At 48.8% G+C, this 23422-nt stretch overlaps 1 protein-coding gene across 1 annotated transcript in view; it reads right to left on the bottom strand.

Annotated features, from left to right (window-relative positions):
* Positions 1–21863, bottom strand: part of SLC30A8 (solute carrier family 30 member 8) — an 85535-nt gene extending 63672 nt beyond the window's left edge. The window contains exon 1 of the mRNA XM_068237950.1: positions 21767–21863. Coding sequence (XP_068094051.1) covers positions 21767–21810 — 44 coding nt within the window. The 5' untranslated portion in view covers positions 21811–21863. The remainder of the gene's footprint in view (positions 1–21766) is intronic.
* Between the last annotated feature and the right edge of the window lie 1559 nt (positions 21864–23422).

Raw genomic sequence — 23422 nt, 5'->3', positions numbered from 1 at the left:
TAGCACGATTAAGCATATACATACATAGACATGGGACAAGCACACATAGGACAACATTACAGCTTGTGTGTACAATTAAGCAGAGCGTCGTGTACAGGTAAGCATGGTACAAACGTATAAACAATAAAGCAAAAATAGAAAGCAAAAACAGAGAACATTACAGCATACACGTACAGATTAACGTAATACAACCAGAGCAAAACGTACACTGATAGCAGGGACAGAAAAGAGTGGGACTGGAGGAGCAGCCTGAGAGCTGATCTGAGCGCTGCCATTTTCGGCACTGGACGCTACACAGCGACACGCTCCAACAAGACAGGTGCTCCGAATGTCCACGAAAAAGTAGAGGAAAGTGATGGAGGCGGACAGCAGAGTGTCCTGGTAGAGACTGAGTGGATAGAGAAGGAGAGAGATAGAGAGAGAAGGGAAAGCTAAGAGAAAAAGCGGAACCAGAGGGAACCAGAGAGAGAGAGCCCAAAGCGAGAGGAGAGAGGCAGAGGCAGGGACCTTTTTGTGCTGCAGATTGAACACCCCTGGTACAGTCTGTTATTCAGTCCCAAGATGTCCATATGCTGGTGGTTGCAGGCAGAGGGGGCCCAGTGATGATGGTTGCTCCACGTGGATTGCGGCAGCTGTTCAGGTCGATCAGGCCCAGGCTGATCAGGGCAGCAGCCATGTGCCCCCTGGATTGTTGTGGTCTCCTGAGTGTGCCCGAGGTGGCTTCCAGGCAGCGGTGGTGTGCGACACAGAGGCAGTGTAGTGCCTGGGCCCATGGTCGCTCCACGTGGGTGGCGGTGGCCGCTTCAGCTGATTGGCCCTTTGGTGTCCTGGCAGTCGCGTGATGCTACTGCGTGCCGAGAGGGAGCAGCTCACCGACGGAGATGTGGCGCGGTGAACGGATGGCCTGGCTGCGGGGCTGCAGCAGCAGATGGGCTCGCAGTGAGCGGATGGCGAGTGGAGGGGGACGGCCCCCTGACGGCCACCGATATCTGACGATCCCGGTGCACCCCTCATGCGGCGTCCCGGTCTCCTGGCAACAGGCGCAGTGGCCCGCCTCCTCAGCCTGCCCAGAATGCAGAAATCGGGCCGGTGGAGTCCCCGCGCGACCTCCTCGCTCACAGATCCCGGCGGACGGGGTCCATGCGGCGTGTGCTAGAGTCCATGAGGTCAGTTCCTCGGCAGCAGAGCGGCCGAACAGCCGATGCCAGCCTGCGTGCACGTCTGTGACCCCTGCATCTCACTCGGATGGAGGCTGTTGGTGAGAGCAGGTGGGAGAAATTTAAAAGAAAAAGAAGAAAAAAACATCATCATTTTAACATTTAAAAAGTAATATATCAATTTAAATTATAGAAATAACATTCAGGCCTTGTTCACATTGCGTTCCACTCGCGTGTCCGTCCGCAGTGGGCTTTTTTCGAGGCGTTTTTTTTCCCCATTCCCGGCGCTTGGGTGGGCGATTCATTTTTGTGGTTAGCGTTTTTCCCAAGCGTTTTGGTAATTTACTAGTACCTGACGCAAGTCAGGAAGTGAACTCTTTGATTCGGAAAATAATACAATGTATTTATTCTTAAAAACACGAATGCACAAAGCGGTTTTACGTTTCTTCTATACCTTCCATTGAGGCAAAATCGCCTCAAAAATGGCTCAAGCACCTCTTTACAAAGCGGAACGCAAACCAGCCGCTCATATGTGAACTATCTCATAGAGAATCATTGTGTAAGCACTTTCAGGGCGATTTTGAAAAATCGCCCACTCTTAAAAAATAACAAAAACGCCTGCATTGTGAACGAGCCCTCAGAGTGTGTTAACCCTCCTGGCGGTCTAAAAAATTCCGCCAGGAGGCAGCGCAGTAGTTTTTTTTTTTTTTTCTTTCTTATATCATGTAGCGAGCCCAGGGCGGGATGACGTCACCGACGTCACCGACGTCGGGACGTCATTGGGAGTCCTGATCCACCCCTCAGCGCTGCCTGGCACTGATTGGCCAGGCAGCGCACGGGGTCTGGGGGGGGGCCGCGCAGCGCGACGGATAGCGGCGATCGAGCGCAGGGCGGCGGTGATCGGTGTGCTGACGCAAAGCAAAAAAAAAAAAAAAATAAGCAAATCGGCCGAGCAGGGCCGGAGAAAACCTCCTGCGCGGCTTACCCCGAACTACGTTTGGGGTTACCGCCAAGAAGGTTAAACACATTTTCAGTAGAAAAATACATACATTTACATAGATCTGTACCTCATTCCTGAAAGAGGGACAAATGAGGGAGAAAGAGGGACAGAGGGAGAGGGACTGTCCCTCCGAAAGAGGAACAGTTGGGAGCTATGATAGTGTACTGTTAACAGGGCCATTTCTTGGGCAGTGCAGGCAGACCGGCAAGTAGAATGAGCGCAGGCAGAAAGACATAACGGATAGGGAGCTGGTGGCGTGCAGCGCAGCCAAATGGAAGAAGAAAGAAGATTAACAGCACAATCACCTTCCTTGACTCCTCCTGGTCTGCCTGCGTCAGATGTCAAGTCATCATCACGTTACCACCGCGTGATGAAACCTGGTGTCCTGTAGTGGTACTGCAGGCTGTCAGTGCGCAGCACCCATGGAGGAGTTGGCTTTCCGGGCTCTCTTCGCCTGTGTAGTTTCCTGGTCGCTGCTTCCTCCTGGATGAGCGGCTGGTCACTAGTAAGTAGGCAGATCTACTTGTGACCTGTGGCTGTGTGACTGTCGCTAAAGAGTAAGATTTCGCGAGTTCACAGGGGTGGGGGGGAAGGTAGCGCAATTTTTACACCCTCACCCTGGCTGCAATTTAGCCTAGAAACTGCCTTGACCGTTAATAGGCACCTTGAGGTTTCATACATGCCTATGTGGATTGATGCCGACAAGGTTTGTGACTCAGTCTCTAGGTTGACAGTTTGGGGCACATCACTAGTCTGCTATGGAGGGGGTGGGCAGATGGATGCACGAATAGATTGCTTCATGTGTGTGTGTGTGGGGGGGGGGGGGGTTAAGTGGCGAGAACCGTGTGCTCAGGGGGGTAATAGCTTGAGAAGATCACATTCAAATCTGTATGTGTGTGTGTGTGTGTGTGTCTAGTTAGTATAACACTCACCCCGTCACGGCGTCACCACAAGTTTCTTGGGGGTTACTAGTTAAAGGAAACCCGAGATGAGGGGGATATGGAGGCTGCCATATATATTTCCTTTTAAACAATACTAGTTGCCTGGCATCCTGCTGATCCTGTGTACTTATACTTTTAGCCATAGACCCTGAACAAACATGCCGTAGATCAGGTACCAGGATTTTGACTCAGACACTACTTACCGTAAAACTCGAAACATTTGAATATCATCCAAAAAATCATATCAGTAATGCTAACATTGGTATAGAGCTTTTCTCCTGTTGGACTCAAAGCGCTCAAGAGCTGCAGCCACTAAGAGCGCACTCAAGGGGCCACCCTGCAGTGTTAGGGAGTCTTGCCCAAGGACATCTTACTGAATAGGCACTGACCCTAACCAGGGTTCAAACCCTGGTCTCCCATGTCAAAGGCAGAGTCCTTAAAGAGACACTGAAGCAAAAAAAAAATATGATATAATGAATTAGTTGTGTATTATGGTTAATTACTAGAACATCAGTAGCAAAAAAAATGTTCTAAAAAAAATTATTTTCATATTTTTATTTTCAATTATACAGCTTTTTTTTTATAACATTGCATCATTCTCTAATATCTATTATTATTATTATTATTGATCTATAAAGCGCCAACATATTCCGTGGTGCTGTACAAAGTAAGAAACAAACATGGGGTACATAATACAGACAATGGTGTACACTAATATACAAGATACATAATTAGTGACAAAATACAAAAAATGATACAGCATACAGAGTACAAAATACAGAATTGGTAATGACAGTGATAAAAGTAACATGATGAATAAAATGTATCATGATTTCCAAGACACAAAAGGGGGAGAGAGCCCTGCCCTTGCGAGCTTACAATCTAAAGGGAATGGGGGGAAACAAGAGGAGGGTGTAATGATCGCTGCTGCAGCAGGTGTTGCTGGAAGTAGTAGTGCTGCAGCTCAGGCAGTTCTGATCTCTTTCCATGCAAGCTGCATAGCTTTGTCTGTCTTTCCCTGCTGTCAGCTTGTGACTGATTATCATTCACCTGTGTGGGAATCTGCATGTCTGCTCCCATTGGATGACCTCAGTATAAAGATCTGCTTCCTGCAGGACTCCTCGGGTTTCCATAGCTTCAGTTTAAGCCTGTCTTGCTGTCGCTTCAGCCCCCGATCGTGTTTCTTGTTCTAAAGATACTTTGCTGGTTTTGCATCATATATTGGTTCATTGCCCATATATATGCATACCAGCACGTTTATTATTTTCCTTGTATTCGTGTTACGTTGATACATCAGTGTCGCTGATGTATACGTACACGAACTGTTTATATCCTGTGTGCAGTTAGTCAGCTTTCCAGCACGTTTTGGTAGTTTGCGCGTATCGTGAGCACCCGTGCTGAGCTAGTATCCTGCTCCTGGTCCTGTTCGTGGATTGCGTTCATCTCTGCGAAGAGATAGCGAATCCTTCTGAGTCCTGTTCCCTGTATTACTCCAGTCCTAGTCAGCGTTCCTGCTTATGTCATATATCGGTTCATTGCCGATATATACATATGTTAGTCAGACGTTACAAATAGTTTCATTGATAGCTGTAATTGTAATACGCTAGGAAAACATACTTATTGTATATTTGTCTGTGTTACGTTCATCTATCTTGATCCTGCTATTTCCTGACTATCCTGTCCTGTCTTTGTGAGGCACGCCATCGCTGCAATCGCATTGGCTGCCTCATTCCAGTCTGTCTTGTTTTGGACGCTTGCTGTCGCTAAGTAGCCGCTAGCTAGCAAGCGTTCATTCTGTCTACCTGTCCTGATCTCCTCAGTTCTGGTTTATGCGCTCAGCGCTACTTTGCGCTGAGACGTTATAACGAAAGCATTGTTTGTGGCTGTCAGATCTGCACCGGCTCTGTGCGCCACAATCTCCTATTGGAGTCAGTCCTCCCCTCCACTATACTAGGGATAGCCTGTTTCCTTGTGCTGGTGTGTGTACCTCCTCCACGCCAGCTCATGCGTTGCATGCTGACTGTGGAGAATACACCACCAAGCCTTATATTATGAAAACCCCATTACCAATCCCCATTGTGGGGGGGATTCCCAGAAAGTATGACACTGTTAATTATGGTTCCTGTTCCTTTAAGAAATTTGAAGAACTTAACTCTGAAACAGAAAATGAGTTTTTCTCTGAATGTGCCAGGTTCCTGGCCAATCCCGATCTCCAAGCGACTCCTATTTCAACCTGGGCACTCCAACTAAGTTATATTTTGTTTAAAGGGGAATTATTCCAGTGGGCATTTGATGTTCTCAATCATTCCGATTTGAAAGAGAGACCGCTGGAATTTCTAGCGTTTGTGATCCATAACTGGTTGCGCATAGATCCATTGCCTTTTCCTCTTAATGAACTCCTGGCAGCAGGCCAATCAGCTTCTCCTTCAATTGCTTGCAAAAATGTTCAGCAAGCAGAAAGTGTTACTGATAATTTTCCTGCAGCCTTCAATAAATCACCAAAAACAGCAGGGTCTAAGGCAAAACGCAAACGTTCTAAGAAACGTGTCCGATCTGCAGAGTCGTTATCCTTAGCGACTGAGACCTATAATGAGATTCTGCCATTAACAGATAATGAAATGCAATTGTCTTTCAGGGGAGTTAAATGGACTTATGAAACTACTAATGAACTTTCCTCCCTGGCTAGGGAAAATAAAGATTTTTGTTTAAAAGAATTATCTGAGTATGATTATGAGGAGATATTACAGAGTATTGAACAAATCAACTTATTTGTGAAGCAAGGAAAGTTTGCATACACTACAGTTCAGCACTTGCTACAGGTATTGGAGATTCTTAGGAATAAGGAATCTGCCAATCACCTGCTAATTAACCCAATATATGTCCCTGCTACAATCATATCTGCAAACCATGATCTGCCTGTTAAGTATGCTTGGAATCCTCCATTTGAGAAAGGAGCAGGGCCGGCCCGCTCATGAGGCGGGGTGAAACATTTGCCTCAGGCGGCAAACTTCTAAGGGCAGCACCCGCCCGGGGGAGCCGGCTGCCGAGCCAGAGGGGTAGCGGGCAGGTCGGGGGTATTGGGCCTAGCGGTGGGGAGGGGGGTCCGACCCCCCCTCCCTCGCCTGGGTCCCCCGATCTGCGCTCCCCTCCAGCCTGTAATTAGGAAGCTGCTGCCAGATCGTAAGAGGCACGGGCGGGGAGGACTCACCTTTTCCGCGTTCCAGCGAGCGCTCCACTGACGTCACTTCCTGCATCGCCGTCCACTTACAATACAGTGGGCGGCGATGCAGTAAGTGACGTCAGTGGAGCGCTCGCTGGAACGCAGATAAGGTGAGTCCTCCCCGCCCGTGCCTCTTACGATCTGGCAGCAGCTTCCTAATTACAGGCTGGAGGGGAGCGCAGATCGGGGGACCCAGGTGGGGAGGGGGGTCCGACCCCCCTCCCCACCGCTAGGTCCAATACCCCCGACCTGCCCGCTACCCCTCCGGCTCGGCAGCCGCCCCCCCCCCCCCCGCACCCACGGACGGGGGGGGGGGGGGGCGGCGGCAGCAGCAGCTCTCTCCTAAATTTGCCTCAGGCGGCAAAAAGTCTAGGGCCGGCCCTGGAAAGGAGAGATGGAAGCTCTGGTCAATGAATGGAAGAATGATTCAAGTTCATTTTGTCAATTTTACAGTGCAAAAAGTGAATTAGTATTGAATGCATGCATTAAGTCTGCCTATAACCTAATAAAAACTGGTGTGTGTGGGTATGACTTTGTGGCTCCATTGATTGATGTGTGGGAACTGATTTTGGATGATTTTTATCTGACTCCGAATTCGCAAATTTGGCGTTCTGACCCGCCTGCTTCAGCACCTTTTGCTGATTCAGCAGGTGATTCGGAGCTCTTTTTGTGTGAAATTGAAGTTCCTGCAATTCCACCCTGTACCATGGATAACTCAGTGTTACTTACCAGTAAAACAGAAGCCACTGATACATTCTTAACCTTGCCCTGCGCAAATTTCTCAGCAGAGAATCCAGAGGTCCTGCTGACTTCCGAGTCCAGCCTAGCCAGTACTCATGACTCTTTGTTCAGTGAAACAGACACCAGAAAAATCTTGCCTGCCTCTGCAAACACTTCTGCAGAAATTACCTGTGTTAATAAAGTTCAACTCCTGTCTGATCCAGCAGATGCCAATAGATGCATTACATTATCTTCTGAGTCCCAGCAATCCTGTCTAGAAACCTCAGAACCCCAGCATCTGAATTTTTCAATTTTACAAATGAATGGTGATTCAGATGCGCAAACATTGTGTCTTGATCTTCCTGTTTCTACACCTCGCTCTAGTTTCGTGAATAGCTCAGAGCATCTGCTATGTGAACCTGAAATCGCAGAATTATTAACTTGTTCAGAAAATGTTCCAGTAAATTTGCCCTGTACCATGAATTGTGCAGTAGATCTCTCCAATGAAACTCAGGTCACAGAATCATTATGCTGTCCAGCAGGTGCTTCCATGGTTTTGCCCTGCAATATGGACTGTTCAGTGATCCTGTCTAGTGTTGGGCGAACAGTGTTCGCCACTGTTCGGGTTCTGCAGAACATCACCCTGTTCGGGTGATGTTCGCGTTCGGCCGAACACCTGGTGGTGTTCGGCCAAACTGTTCGGGTTCGCCCGAACGGCTCATTGCCTGGCCGAACAGGGCCCCTGTTCGGCACGAACAGGGCCCTGTTCGCCCGAATACTGGCCCCCTATGGGGTCGCAGGCATAAGGGGGGAGCATGCCCCGATCGCGGGGGGGGGGTCGGAAATTCCCCCCACCCCCTCCGCTAGCGCTCCCCCCTCTGCCCGCTTCCCCATTCAAAAGTTAGGAAGTGAAACTGTACCTGTGCGGCCGGTAGTGGGTGACTGGCAGTGGGCGGCACTATGGAGAGACTGAGGAGGAGGAGGAGTCCGGAGAGTGACGCGTTGAGGGAGGCCGGGCAGTGGGCGGATCAGCAGTAGTACGGTACTACTGCTGATCCGCCCGCTGCCCGGCCTCCCTCAACGCGTCACTCTCCGGACTCCTCCTCCTCCTCAGTCTCTCCATAGTGCCGCCCACTGCCAGTCACCCACTACCGGCCGCACAGGTACAGTTTCACTTCCTAACTTTTGAATGGGGAAGCGGGCAGAGGGGGGAGCGCTAGCGGAGGGGGTGGGGGGAATTTCCGACCCCCCCCGCGATCGGGGCATGCTCCCCCCTTATGCCTGCGACCCCATAGGGCCCCCAAAAGCGGGATGTTCGGGGAGTTCGGGGTTCGGCCCGAACATGCCGAACATTGCGGCCATGTTCGGCGAACTTTCCCGAACCCGAACATCCAGGTGTTCGCCCAACACTAATCCTGTCCAGTGAAGCTGTGGTCGCAGAGTCTTATGCTTCACCCAGTACTTTGGATACTTCAAACCCTCTAGCAGAGGAGTCTGAGGCACTGCTTACCTCAGTTGGTGTTGCAGTAATATTCACTTGTCTAGCAGCTGTTTTGGAATTACAGTCTGCTCTAATAAAACTTGATGAATTTCTGCCCAGCAAAGCAGAAGCCATTGAAATATTGTCCTCGTCAGCAAGTGTGTTAGATCAGGGGTCCCCAACCTTCTTGAGCCCGGGGCCCACTATCCCGACCAAAATTTTCCCCGGGGCCCCCCTGGGGGGGGGGGGGGTTGAGTGGGCGTGGCTAGTGTCGGCGGCAGCAGCCCCCCCTTTTTTCCCAGATTCTACAGTATAGCAAGTACAGTTTCCACAGTATAGCAAGTCCAGTTACCACAGTATAGCAAGTACAGTTACCCCAGTATAGCAAGTACAGTTACCACAGTATAGCCAGTATAGTTACCCCAGTATAGCAAGTACAGTTACCACAGTATAGCAAGTACAGTTAGCCTAGTATAGCACATACAGTTAGCCTAGTATAACAAGTACAGTTACCACAGTATAGCAAGTACAGTTATCCCAGTATAGCAAGTACAGTTACCACACTAAACCAAGTACAGTTAGCCTAGTATAGCAAGTACAGTTACCCCAGTATAGCCAGTAGTTACCCCAGTATAGCAAGTACAGTTAGCCTAGTATAGCAAGTATAGCTACCCCAGTATAGCCAGTAGTTACCCCAGTATAGCAAGTACAGTTAGCCTAGTATAGCACGTATAGCTACCCCAGTATAGCAAGTACAGTTACCACAGTATAGCAAGTACAGTTAGCCTAGTATAGCAAGTATAGTTACCCCAGTATAGCAAGTACAGTTACCACACTATAGCAAGTACAGTTAGCCCAGTATAGCAAGTATAGTTAGCCCAGTATAGCCAGTAGTTACCCCAGTATAGCCAGTAGTTAGCCCAGTATAGCAAGTATAGTTAGCCCAGAATAGCAAGTATAGTTAGCCCAGTATAGCAAGTATAGTTAGCCCAGAATAGCAAGTATAGTTAGCCCAGTATAGCAGGTATAGTTAGCCCAGTATAGCAGGTATAGTTAGCCCAGAATAGCAGGTATAGTTAGCCCAGTATAGCAGGTATAGTTAGCCCAGAATAGCAAGTATAGTTAGCCCAGAATAGCAAGTATAGTTAGCCCAGTATAGCAAGTATAGTTAGCCCAGAATAGCAAGTATAGTTAGCCCAGTATAGCAGGTATAGTTAGCCCAGTATAGCAGGTATAGTTAGCCCAGTATAGCAGGTATAGTTAGCCCAGTATAGCAAGTATAGTTAGCCCAGTATAGCAGGTATAGTTAGCCGAGAATAGCAAGTATAGTTAGCCCAGTATAGCAGGTATAGTTAGCCCAGAATAGCAAGTATAGTTAGCCCAGAATAGCAAGCATAGTTAGCCCAGTATCGCTGCCCCAGTGTCGCCAGTACAGTTAGCCCAGTGTAGCCTCTCCTCTCTTCCCCCCGCGCGGCCGCCGCTCCTGTTACCTTACGAGCGGGCAGTCGCTTCCTTATGTTCCCCATAGCTCCTCTCCTCTTGCAGCACCTCGTATTACAGCAGCGCTTCCCGCGCGGCTGCTGTAGGAAGGGTAGGAAATAGGGCAGCGGCTTCCTGTAGCGGCGATCGCCGTTACCATGGGAACGCTGCCCCGCCTCCTTCCCTCCTTACAGCAGTCGCACAGCAAGCGCTGCTGTAATACGAGATGCGAGAGGGGCCATGGGGAATATAAGGAAGAAAGCGGCCGCCGCTCATAAGGTATCAGGAACGGCGGCCGCTGGGGGGAGAGGGAGAAAGGCCAGATCCGCCGCGGCCCCCCAGAAATCTGCCAACGGACCCCCAGGGGGCCGCGGCCCCCAGGTTGGGGACCTCTGTGTTAGATACCTTGCCCTGTACACAGTCTGATTTAACCAATGTTGTTGAGTCCCTCTCCAGTGTTGTAACAGCCGAGGAACTCCAGCCCTGTCCTCTGAATGTTTCAGAAGTCTTGCCCTGTAACATGGATAATTCTGATTCTCTGGTCAAAATAATAGAAATCTCAGAATTTCAGTCCGGTCTGATGAGTGTTCCTGAAACCCAGCCCTGTATCCTGAAAGATTCTGGTTCTCTGGCCGCTGTGGCAGAGGTTCCAGAGTCCCCTTCCTGTCCAGGGAATTCCTCAGTTTTGCCTAGTCCAGTGGAGGCTGCTGCAATACTGACTTGTTCTGCAGCGCCTCATGAGCTCCAATCCAGTGTATTAGATGAGTCTCTGTCCAGTCCAGAGGTAGTTGTGGAGTCCCTATCTGGTTCAGTGCATACATCAGAAGATTTGTCCTGTCTTGTTAGTGCCCCTGAATCTGATTTGTTACTGACTTTGCTGGAATCAGCGACATCTAAGTCTGATCCTGCATTCTCGTGTAAAAGTCCAGTAGTTGCGAAGTCTAGTCATGATGATTTTTTTTTGGCCAGTCCTGGTTTTGGTCCTGTCTTGGCTGACCCTGAGGCTCACAGTTCCTTGACATGCCCAGAGGTTTCTCTTGTGCCAGTGTGCCCAGATGTTCTTTGTGTGCCAGAATGCCCAAGTGTGTCTAAGGTGTTAGCGTGCTCTGATGCTTCCTTAGTGGGAACATGTTCTGATGTTGCCAGTCTGCCTGCATGCCCAGAGATGGTTCTGGTCCCTGAAAGCCCTGATCTTGATGTTTGTCCTTGTGGTCCTGACTCGGGAATTGCCCTAGGTTCCATAGGGGTTCTTGATAGTTCTCCATGTGAGCCTAAGGGGCGTTCTGACCTATGGGGATCTCTTTGGAGCTTCAAGGTGTTCTGGGAGGTCTCTGAGAAAACTTGTCCTGGTGCCTTGGACTGGTTCAACAGTGGGTTTTGTGTTGGTAAAGACAGTCCCGGTGGGCATTGCAAAGGCTTTGGCGTTTTTGAACGGTTCCTGGAAGGCGGTGGGTATCGCTCAGGGAGTTTCGGAGGGCTTTCTTCTGGAAATCATGGTTCTGATGGGTGTCACACTGGGGCTTGTAGTACTGATGGGCATAGTTCTGTAGGTTCTGGTTCTGATGGGTCCAGTCTTGTGGGGACTGATTCTGGAATTCGGTCTTGCCGGGCTGTCCCGGTCATCATGAATTATCAGTCAGACTGTTTTGTTGGGAATTTCAGTTTTGAAAAGCGTCTGGAATCCGCTTTTAAGGGCGGGGGTACTGTAATGATCGCTGCTGCAGCAGGTGTTGCTGGAAGTAGTAGTGCTGCAGCTCAGGCAGTTCTGATCTCTTTCCATGCAAGCTGCATAGCTTTGTCTGCCTTTCCCTGCTGTCAGCTTGTGACTGATTATCATTCACCTGTGTGGGAATCTGCATGTCTGCTCCCATTGGATGACCTCAGTATAAAGATCTGCTTCCTGCAGGACTCCTCGGGTTTTCATAGCTTCAGTTTAAGCCTGTCTTGCTGTCGCTTCAGCCCCCGATCGTGTTTCTTGTTCTAAAGATACTTTGCTGGTTTTGCATCATATATTGGTTCATTGCCCATATATATGCATACCAGCACGTTTATTATTTTCCTTGTATTCGTGTTACGTTGATACATCAGTGTCGCTGATGTATACGTACACAAACTGTTTATATCCTGTGTGCAGTTAGTCAGCTTTCCAGCACGTTTTGGTAGTTTGCGCGTATCGTGAGCACCCGTGCTGAGCTAGTATCCTGCTCCTGGTCCTGTTCGTGGATTGCGTTCATCTCTGCGAGGAGATAACGAATCCTTCTGAATCCTGTCCTGTTACCGTTTGTGGATTGCGTTCATCTCTGCGAAGAGATAACGAATCCTTCTGAATCCTGTTCTGTTACTGTTTGTGGATTGCGTTCATCTCTGCGAAGAGATAGCGAATCCTTCTGAGTCCTGTTCCCTGTATTACTCCAGTCCTAGTCAGCGTTCCTGCTTATGTCATATATCGGTTCATTCATTACATATGTTAGTCAGACGTTACAAATAGTTTCATTGATAGCTGTAATTGTAATACGCTAGGAAAACATACTTGTTGTATATTTCTCTGTGTTACGTTCATCTATCTTGATCCTGCTATTTCCTGACTATCCTGTCCTGTCTTTGTGAGGCACGCCATCGCTGCAATCGCATTGGCTGCCTCATTCCAGTCTGTCTTGTTTTGGACGCTTGCTGTCGCTAAGTAGCCGCTAGCTAGCAAGCGTTCATTCTGTCTACCTGTCCTGATCTCCTCAGTTCTGGTTTATGCGCTCAGCGCTACTTTGCGCTGAGACGTTATAACGAAAGCATTGTTTGTGGCTGTCAGATCTGCACCGGCTCTGTGCGCCACAATCTCCTATTGGAGTCAGTCCTCCCCTCCACTATACTAGGGATAGCCTGTTTCCTTGTGCTGGTGTGTGTACCTCCTCCACGCCAGCTCATGCGTTGCATGCTGACTGTGGAGAATACACCACCAAGCCTTACAGAGGGATAGTATACGATAAAATATATAAAGGCAGTGTGTTTTAGGAGACCTAGTAGGAGTGCAATTTGGTCTTAGGACAAAGGGAAGTGGGAACTGCTAATATCTGCAGTTTACACACTATTCAGCATTCTAAATGTTTTTTTACAGAACAGGCAGTGAACTTTTGACCTGTCCTGAACTGTTCTCTGCAAAAGAAAAAACAATACAGTTAAGATAACAGCCTTTAGAACACACTTTGAAAGTCGTGGAGCTCAATGGCAATTTGCATAGATAACAACTGGAGTTTCTTAGCTCTTCCTGTACTGAAAACAAATGTTAGACTTATGTATCTGCTCCTAATGCTTTATTTCTTAGCTGTACTACACATACACATCATTATATCATAATTGTTTTTTTAGCTTCAGTGTCTCTTTAAAGTGACACTGAAGCAAAAAAAAAAAAAAAACTCATGATATAATGAATTGGTTGTGTGATATGGATAATTAATAGAACATTAGTAGCAAAGAAAATATTCTCATATTTTTATTTTTAGGTATATAGCTTTTTTTTATAACATTGCATCATTCTCTAATAATTGCAATTCCCACAATACACTCAACATTTTAAATGATTTCACCGAGCAGGCTAATGACCCTTTGAACTTTTCTATTCAGAAAAAACACATAAAGAATAAACAATTAGAGACAGTTAAAATAAGAGCTTCAAAATACAGTGCTGTCCACACTTTATAAAGTCACAGAGCTCAAAGAAGCTCCTTTGCATAGATAACAACTGATGTTTCTTAAAGAGGAACTTCAGCCTAAACAAACATACTGTCATTAAGTTACATTAGTTATGTTAATTAAAATAGATAGATAATATCATCTCTATTCATGATGGCAGCCTTCTTTTTGGTTGAAAGGAGGTGACAGGGAGCATGAGACACAGTTCCAACTGTCCTTTGTCCTGAGCACCGCTCCCAATTGCTAGGCAACGTGAATAACAACATAGGGAAACCCCATCATGCTCTGCACAGCATTTCTTTGATGGGTGGAGCTTAGCTAAAAATACAGCTAAAAATGATGCTTTGGTAAGAGAAACAAAGTTCTGATGCTGTGAAACTGTTAAAGAAACACCAAGCCTTTGTAGTGCTGCTGAGTAGATTTTTAGTCTGGAGGTTCACTTTAAAGAGGAACTCCAGTGAACATTTTACTGTTGGCAGGTGATGTAGCTGCTGCATGGTTTTTGGCAGTTTCCCACAAAAATTGAATTTTTCTTGTGGAAAGGGTTACTTGTGGGAGGAGTTTCACCACAATATGAGTCATACAGCGCCCCCTGATGGTCTGTTTGTGAAAAGGAATAGATTTCTCATGTAAAAGGGGGTATCAGCTACTGATTGGGATAAAGTTCAATTTTTGGTCGGAGTTTCTCTTTAACTCTTCCTGTACTGGAAACAATATGAGAATCATATCTTTGCTGCTAATGTTTTATTTCTTAGCAATACTACACATACAAATCATTATATCATAAGTTTATTTTCACTTTAAATTCCCTTTAACCAGTACACTGTCCCACTGCAGTACAACAGTAATTCTGAACCAGACTGAGAGACCATTTAAAGAGGAACTGTAAGCTGAAAAACAACTCCTTGCCAGCAGATAGCCTATACCCACTTTATAGGGGAAACCCCAGTATTTTCTGATATAACCCAGCATTTTGCTGGTATGTCACCTTTAATAGCTAAGCCACGCCCCCTCAAGAGCTAGATCTGCGGCAATATATTAATTAGCCGTGTGCGCACTGCCTTCTGGGTAGTGATATCACTGGAAGCTTTTCCTGCAGTTTGGTGGGGAAAAAAAACTTTGTCCTCTGCTTCATCAAGACAGGACATGTGCACGAGGCAGAGGAGAAGTTGTTTCTGCAGCCCTAGCAATGATCATCCTGCTCAGTCCCTCTGAAGATGCCTGTCAGCTTACACTGTCCCAGCGTGGAAGTGATCTTATCAGCAGAGTCGGACTGGGACACTAAGGGCCCACCAAGGAAGTTTCAGCCTGGGGCCCACCCCCTCTCCTCCTCCCCACAACCCCCCCAACCCCCCCCCCCCCCTCATTTTGGGCTCACATACACATGTACTCTAGAAATTTTGCATGACTTTATGGTAGGGAATAGATTGTGAGCACTTCTGAGGACATTCTCCAATAGGAACATGTACACATGTGGTGAGCGCAGCGCGCCGCAGCAGAAATAAATGGGTGTCGCCACGCACTGGAACATCGGGGTGGTCATGATGAGTCATGGGCTGACTTGAAAAAAAAAAACACAAAATAAGTAGCGGTGTTATTCACAGAGATTAGGTCCGACCAGATACATTTTAGATAAAATATTCAAGTAGTCAAATGGCAGCAGATTTTCAGACAAAATGCAATCAGATTGGCGGCAGATACCCCCACAAAATGCAATCAGGTTGGCGGCAATCCCTGACTCCCTCTCCACAGTCCTGACTGTGGCTGGGCCTAGGCTCAGTGGGTTGAGTGAGCCTCCCCTCCCCGTCCCCCCAACACTACACACACACAATTTGTGACACAAAGGAGCCCACCGTGTGTGCACCTGACCTGAGGGCAGCTGAGCTGACTGGCAGCGTGGCAGGTCCTGGCGGGCGGCGGCGGCCGTCAAACAGTGTGTGGCTGTGAGCGGCTGCCTCTCCCTCAGGGTCCTCAGAGTGTCCAGGCTAGGGCCAGGCGTTCCCACTGCGGCGTCTCCAGCCAGGCCTCTGTCAGTCTGTCTGGCGCCAGACGGTGGCGTGATGCGGTGCGGATGGAGGCGGAGCTTGTTGCCACAATGATGATGCCTGCCTCTTCTTATGGGCCTCCGGCGGTGCGCACGGCTAGTGTGATGACATCAATGGCGCAGGCCCGGACGCAATGGGCATCCGCAGATACACTGGAAAGCATGAGGGTCACGTTGTGAGGCGCGCTGTGCGCGCTGCGCCGAAAAACGGGTGTGACCATGGACCAAAATGTGGGTGTGGCCCTGGGTGGAGACAAATTTTCATGAACTTAGCAATGTGGGACATTAGATGAGGACAGTGGTGGCGAACCTTTTGGAAGCCGAGTGCCAAAACTGCAACCCATAAGTCACTATCTATCGCAAAGTAGCAACAGCAATTTAAACTAAATACTGTACAAACGTTTTAACTCATACATGAACATTATGGAAAATTCCAAGTTGAAAATAAACTGTGAAGATAAACAATTTCATCCATCCTACTCCTGAAAAATGTATTCTTTTTTTAGAACCTCCCAGTTTTATTTTCCGTTTTAAAAAGCTAAAAAAGTAGGTTTAATGCTATTGTCTTATATGATGATGATTCAGCTTTTCCCATAGTCTCGCAGTTAGCAATCATGTGACCCCCAACAAGACAAATTCAGCAATCATGAGGCCCCCAACAAATCATGAGGCCCCCAACAAGACAAATTCAGCAATCATGAGGCCTCCAACAAGACACATTCAGCAATCATGAGGCCCCCAACAAGACAAATTTAGCAATCATGAGGCCCCCAACAAATCATGAGGCCCCCAACAAGACATTCAGCAATCTTGAGGCCCCCAAAAAATCATGAGGCCGGCCCCAACAAGACACATTCAGCAATCATGAGGCCCCCAACGACAAATTCAGCAGTCATGAGGCACATATATTTCACATAAATAGGCAGAATGCCCCCTTAATATGGTAGGCACCTCTCACCTGGCTTCTCAATTCTCCTCTACTGGCTGCTGTGCCTGGCAGTACTGTTTTTGGCTGGATTGGGGATGACGTGTGGACTGAAAGGCCTTGCGGTGATTGTCAGGAACCTGCCCGCGGCACGCCTGCGTATACGGTTCCCGACTGCGGGTTTGACCAGATCAAGCGGGGAGCAGCCTTATTCGAGCTAAAACAAGGCTGGGACCCCTCAGAACACCTCTCACTGCCACTACCACTAGCTGTTCGCTAGACACTTCCACTCTGCTGTCGAGTCCTCAGCGCGCACTCCGCGTTTTCGTATTCGGGTCAGCTTTGCGCTTAGGCCGAATACGGGAACGCGACGCACCCACACGCAAACACAGTTGCAATCTTACACTGTAGTGCAGCAAAAACCCACTAACAGTCATTCCGAACGATACTGTTAGCCACTCTGCTGTCGCTACTCGCACTGGCGTTTTTCGTACGTTGGGTCAGCTGCGCGCTTTAGGCCAACGTATGACAAACGCCCCCACACACAATGCAATTACAATTTCATATGGTAGTGTTGCTCAAGCATACAATTAGGCATGGACTATACACAGTTGCACTTCAATCTCTTCTAGGCTATGAGTGTTAGTTTAGCACAGCAGAAGTCAAGCTTATTAAATAACGATTTAATATTCCATAAAAAACGTGGAACAATGCAGAACAGATTATATACAAAAGATTACAACAAATAAAATAAAAAGTTACAAAGATAAAAGTTACAAAAATACACACAAAGAGATTTTGCTTACCAAAATAAAAGGGGAAATAAACGTACCAGCGTACCGATTTGGCGTTGTTGCGGGAGTACGCACTTCTGGTCAGGAACCAGGTTAGTTCTAGCCGTGTGAGCTACCTCCAAGAACTAGAAGTTGTGGCTATCCTAGCTGCGGTTTTATACTGTGCGATACGCCTGGAGGCTGCAACTTCCTTGGGGAGGGGAGGAACTAGTTTTTAATTAAATCTCAGACATATTCCATTTCCAGGTAAAAGTCTATACATCAAAAGATTGTGAAGTGAGGCTTTTTTCAACTCCAGGTGAGAACTTGATTAAGGCTTCCTCCCATTATTTCCTAGCATCAAAGCTTTCCTGTCTCAGCCCTTAAAGTCTGCAGAGATTTCCAACCCCCTTCCAATAAATGTAATTTACAGGGTATCGTTTGCACCTCCACCAATAATTCAATTTCCAGTAGGCTGTTATGTACATTTCAAACCTTCAGGTGTCAGCTTCCCCCTGTCCCCAAGACTCTGGCAGGCTTGCCTTGTATAATGGGACAATGGCTGACACCAGACTCAAAAGCCATGCCGACCAGCCTATTCTTACTCAATTGGCAGCTAATTAGCAGTAGACACAGTTTCCCCTGCTGGACAATGGGGCAGAGGTAATGGACATCTACATACAGAATTACATTAGACTTCAGTTTACTCTGGCCAGGTGACCAATTACTCCCAAGCACAATACACATCTGAGGTTTTACCCAGTAGACAGAAACAGGACAGAAATATGTTCCGTTATTATCCTTAACCTTATCAGCCTCATAACTAGCGGCTATATTCCTGACACGCCCCCTCTTCCAGATGGCGCTGGCAGATGATTCTAACGAATCATCCTGCCAAAGCCTACATTGATGGCCGGGCCAGGTGGGATAACCCTTTAGCTTCCTCAGGAGGGTTCCCCACCTGTCAGTTAGCTCCAAGCTACAGGACTGGAAAGCTAGGTCCGGTTGCTGCAATGTGTCGTTGCCCCTGGCAACCTGACGTAACCACCCATGGGAATGAGGGTCAGTGACGACCGTGAATTTGCAACCATAGAGACAGTGCTGCAGCTGGGGAAGGGTTCCCACAGTCGCTACACGCACTTTCTCTATAGTGGTTTGAGCTATCTCTCGGTCCCTTTGGGGAACGATTATCTGCCAGTCCGCCTCCTCCACTTCGGACAGCTCAGAGGGAATAACTTCCCAGAACCCTCTCAGCCCGCCAAGCTGGTGACCTGCTGGCTAGCCCCCTGAGCTCTTCCAGGCTGCTGTCAAATCGAACAGCCCCAGAGAGCTCAGTGCTGCCTGTCACACATTCCAGGAAGGCTGCAATTAATCCCAAGCACAATAAACATCTGAGGTTTTACCCAGTAGACAGAAACAGGACAGAAATATGTTCCGTTATCATCCTTAACCTTATCAGCCTCATAACTAGCGGCTATATTCCTGACAGTGATGCTGTGGCTGGGCTGGCTGGCGATGATGCTGTGGCTGACGGTGATGCTGGGCTGTGCTTGGCTGGTTGATGTAAATGCTGGCCTGACTGGTGGTGATGCTGTGGCCTTTTTGACAGTGATTCTGGGCTGGCTGGCTGGTGGTGATGCTGGGCTGGCTGGCCTGGATAGTTTAGGTAGTGACAGGTGCCCCCTAGTTCAGGTAGCTCCAGGAGCCCACCAGGTTAGGAAGTGACAGGGACCCCCCCCCCCAGTAAAGTAGTGACATGGACCCCCAGTAAGGTAGTGACAGGGGACCCCCAGTTAGGTAGTAACAGGGGACCCTCAGTTAGGTAGTGACAGGGACCCCAAGTCCAGTTAGGTAGTGACAGGTGCCCCCAGGTTAGGAAGTGACAGGGACCCCCCGTTTAGGTAGTGAGTGACAGGGACCCCAAGTCCAGTTAGGTAGTGACAGGTGCCCCCAGGTTAGGAAGTGACAGGTGCCCCCCAGGTTAGGAAGTGACAGGGACCCCCATTTAGGTAGTGAGTGACAGGGACTGCTAGTCCAGTTAGGCAGTGACAGGGACACCCAGGTTAGGAAGTGACAGGGACCCCCATCTAGGTAGTGACAGGGACCCCAAGGTTAGGAAGTGACAAGGACCCCCATTTAGGTAGTGACAGGGACCTCCATTTAGGTAGTGAGTGACAGGGGCACCCATTTAAGTAGTGAGTGACAGGGCCCCCCAATTAGGCAGTGAGTGACAGGGACCACCATTTAGGTAGTGAGTGACAGGGACCCCCATTTAGGTAGTGAGTGACAGGGACCCCCAATTAGGTAGTGAGTGACAGGGACCCCCAATTAGGTAGTGAGTGACGGGGACCCCCATTTAGGTAGTGAGTGACAGGGACTCCCATTTAGGTAGTGAGTGACAGGGACCACCATTTAGGTAGTGAGTGACAGGGACCACCATTTAGGTAGCGAGTGACAGAGACCCCCATTTAGGTAGCGAGTGACAGGGACCACCATTTAGGTAGCGAGTGACAGGGACCCCCGTTTAGGTAGCGAGTGACAGGGACCCCGTTAAGGTAGCGAGTGACAGGGACCACCATATAGGTAGCGAGTGACAGGGACCACCATTTAGGTAGCGAGTGACAGGGACCACCATTTAGGTAGCGAGTGACAGGCGCCCCCGTTTAGGTAAGGAGTGACAGGGACCCCAGTTAGGTAGTGAGTGACAGGGACCCCCATTTAGGTAGTGAGTGACAGGGACCCCCGTTTTGGTAGTGAGTGACAGGGGCCCCCGTTTAGGTAGTGAGTGACAGGGACCCCCTTTTAGGTAGTGAATGACAGGGACCCCCGTTTTGGTGAGTGACAAGGACCCCCGTTTAGGTAGCGACAGGCGCCCCCCCTCTAGCCACCGCTCCCCTCACCTTGCAGCCAGCAGCGTCAGTCAGACGTCGATCAGTGCGCGACCCGACCAGTAAGTGCAGGCGCCGGGCGCACCACGCTCTATATACGGAAGTGATGTCACTTCCGCATATCAGTGCGGTGTGCTATATCCTAGCGCCCGCACTATTGGTCGCCACCTGATCGAGGTCTGACGCGGCTAGAGGGGGGAGGGAGCGGTGGCCAGGGGGGGGGACAGCAGGCGGCCAGGGGTAGGCAGCCGCCTGTTTTTGCCATGTGTGCGGCTGCCCATGCCGGCGGCCCTGATAGGAGAGAGGGGGGCCCTCTCAGGTCATGTGACTGTGACGTCACAGCTGTTAAAGGGGGCCCACCAAATTTTTCCTCTGTAGTTTGGTGGGTCAGTACGAGCCTGCTTATCAGACACTCCTCCTGCAGCTGTGTCTGTAGTGTTTCTGCCCCAGTCTGCCTGCACGTCGGGTGAACTTGTGAGGCATTCAGGCAGACGGAGCAGAGACACAGGCAGTGCTACAGGATCTGGGCTGCAGAAAGAGTGCTGGCAAGAGACTTCCATGCATGGAGGGTGAGAGTTACACACTCCGCTGATCTGCAGTTCTAGACTCTAAAGGGGAAGAGGTTTAAGGCTATCAGGTCTGTAATGGGGAGGAAGGGAGGGCACAACTAGCAGCATTTCTTTACATGTGCTGATAGGAGGCTTGTCATTTTCCTCCTGTCTGTTTCCACTCGTGCATTCTTCTTTTGTGTGTGTTTTGATGACATCTCCCTCCACAAACATTGCCTCGTTCTGCACCCTCCTGCTTGGCACTTGTAGAGTGTTACAGGCTGCTCTTTCTGTCTCTGCACAGACTGTTTCTCCAGCTACAATATGGGTGGTCAGTGCAGACGGAGCAGTGCTTTTCGGCGCTGGTAGATTTGGGCGCAGCCGGCGCCACCATAGGTTATAATGGGAATCACAACTGAGCAGAGCTCAGTGAGTAACTCCTATTGCAGCGCTCAGTGAGTAACGTCGGCACCGTCAGAAGACGGAGCCGAGGTTGCTTAAAAAACACAATAATTCGGCCTCCAGCAATCGCTGGAAGCCAAATTATTTCATTCCCCCACTATCCATGGCGGCCTGGAGGGGGAATAGTAATCAACACGGCCAGGACTTGTGCAGCAGCAGGATCAGCCATATACAGGCTGTATCCTGCGCCCAAGTCTACCGGCGCCGATTTTATATGTATGCCAGTGCAGAGAAAGGAGACACATAAATTAGGAGAGTGGCAGGTCACATAGGTGGCAGTGACATGCACTCTGAAAGTGTTTGTGTTGTGCATAAACTACAGCAGGCATACAGTGCTTTTCTATCATGACAGGTTATAGACGTAGCACTGATTCATGTGTGCTGTACAAAGAAAATACATACTGTTTTATGGACAGCATGGTGGAGTAGTGGTTAGCGCTCTCACCTTGCAGTGCTGGGTCCCCGGTTTGAATCCCAGTCAGGTACCATCTGCTTGGAGTTTGTATGTTCTCCCCGTGTCTGCGTTAGTTTCCTCCGGACACTCCGGTTTCTTCCCACACTTCTAAAAACATACAGATAACTTAATTGGCTTTCCCCTAAAATTGGCCCTAGACTATGATACAATACACTACACGATATAGACATATGACTATGGCAGGGATTAGATTGTGAGCCCCTCTGAGGGACAGTTAGTAACAAGACAATATACTCTGTACAGCGCTGTGTAATGTCAGCGCTATATACATAAGTATATAAATAAGTATTTATATATGCTATATATGTTCTAGAATGGATGAGACTGACCCTTTTACAAAGACTGCTGAATTGCTTGTTTGTTGATCACATCAGCCCCGATTTGCCGCCTGCCAGTGCAATTAGAGTTCAATTTAAAGCGGAACTGAAAATTAACAATGTCCCACATCGGTCCTCAACGATCCTCCATTCCCCCGCCGCAGTGCAGTTGTAAGTCAATGGCAACTGCACCTGCGTGGCCCAGGCCACATGTATCCTTGTTCGCGTTTCTGTCCGCAATAGCACCCTGCGCAGTTGCAGAACGCTATTGCAGACGGGAATGCAAACAAGTATACGCTGGCCAGGGCCGTGCAGGTGTAGTTGCCATCGAATTACAAGGCGGCGGAAACAAAACTGCACCGGGGCGGGGAAAGGAGGATCGTTGAGGACCGGCATGGGACAGGGCGGCTGCAAGGGGCTGGCAGAAGCCATAGGTAAGTGAAACTCCCTTTTTTTTGGTTAATCTTCAGTTCCGCCTTAAATTGCACCATAATGTGCACAATGCGCCCTCACCATGGTAGCCAGATGTGCCCTACTTCCTTAACCCCCCCAGGTATGGGCGCCTCCAATATAGGTAGCCAGGAATAGGTGCCCCCATTATAGGTAGCCAGGAATAGGTAGTATAGTATAGGTAGCCAGTAGGCTTGCTCATCACGACCTGGGCGGAGAGCGGCATTCTGGGTAATTACCCCGCTGCATCTACCCGCTCAGCTGGAGCAATTAGAGATAATTTGACTCACGAGTAACCACTGTGGTTACTGGTGATTAATCCATGATGAGCAAGCCTAGTAGCTAGGAATTGGTGCTCTAGTATAGGTAGCCAGGCAGAGGGGGAGACACAGCGGCTGAGGAGGAAGTCATCTAATACTCACTTCGCCGGGATCCACATGCTGCATGTACTTACTTCTGCCTGTTCTTGCGTTCCATCTAACAGTAACAGCGCCCCCTAAGGGGCACTGGTAGGGCCCTTTTCCACTTGCAATCGCTAGCCTTAGCGCTAAATGCTAGCGATTGCGATTCAGCAAAATCTTTTTTTTTTTGCCGGCGATAGGGTTTGCGATTTTGCTATGCACTGCACGGCATAGCAAAATCGCGGCAATAATCGCTCCGCTTTGCGGTTGTGTAAAAAACGAATCCCGGTAGTGGAAATAACCTACCGCGATTCCTATGTTATTTAGCAAACCCTATCGATTTTAAAATCACTAGTGATTTGCGCTTTTGTGATTAAGCAAACGCAATCGCGCTAGTGGAAAAGGGCCCTTACTGTGAGATGGAACACAAGAACAGAAAGAAGTAAGTACATACAGCG

The sequence above is a fragment of the Hyperolius riggenbachi genome, chromosome 5 (assembly GCF_040937935.1).
Source record: "Hyperolius riggenbachi isolate aHypRig1 chromosome 5, aHypRig1.pri, whole genome shotgun sequence".
Taxonomy (NCBI): domain Eukaryota; kingdom Metazoa; phylum Chordata; class Amphibia; order Anura; family Hyperoliidae; genus Hyperolius; species Hyperolius riggenbachi.
The sequence above is the reverse complement of the archived record's forward strand: the minus strand, read 5'-3'. Positions and strand labels throughout refer to the sequence as shown.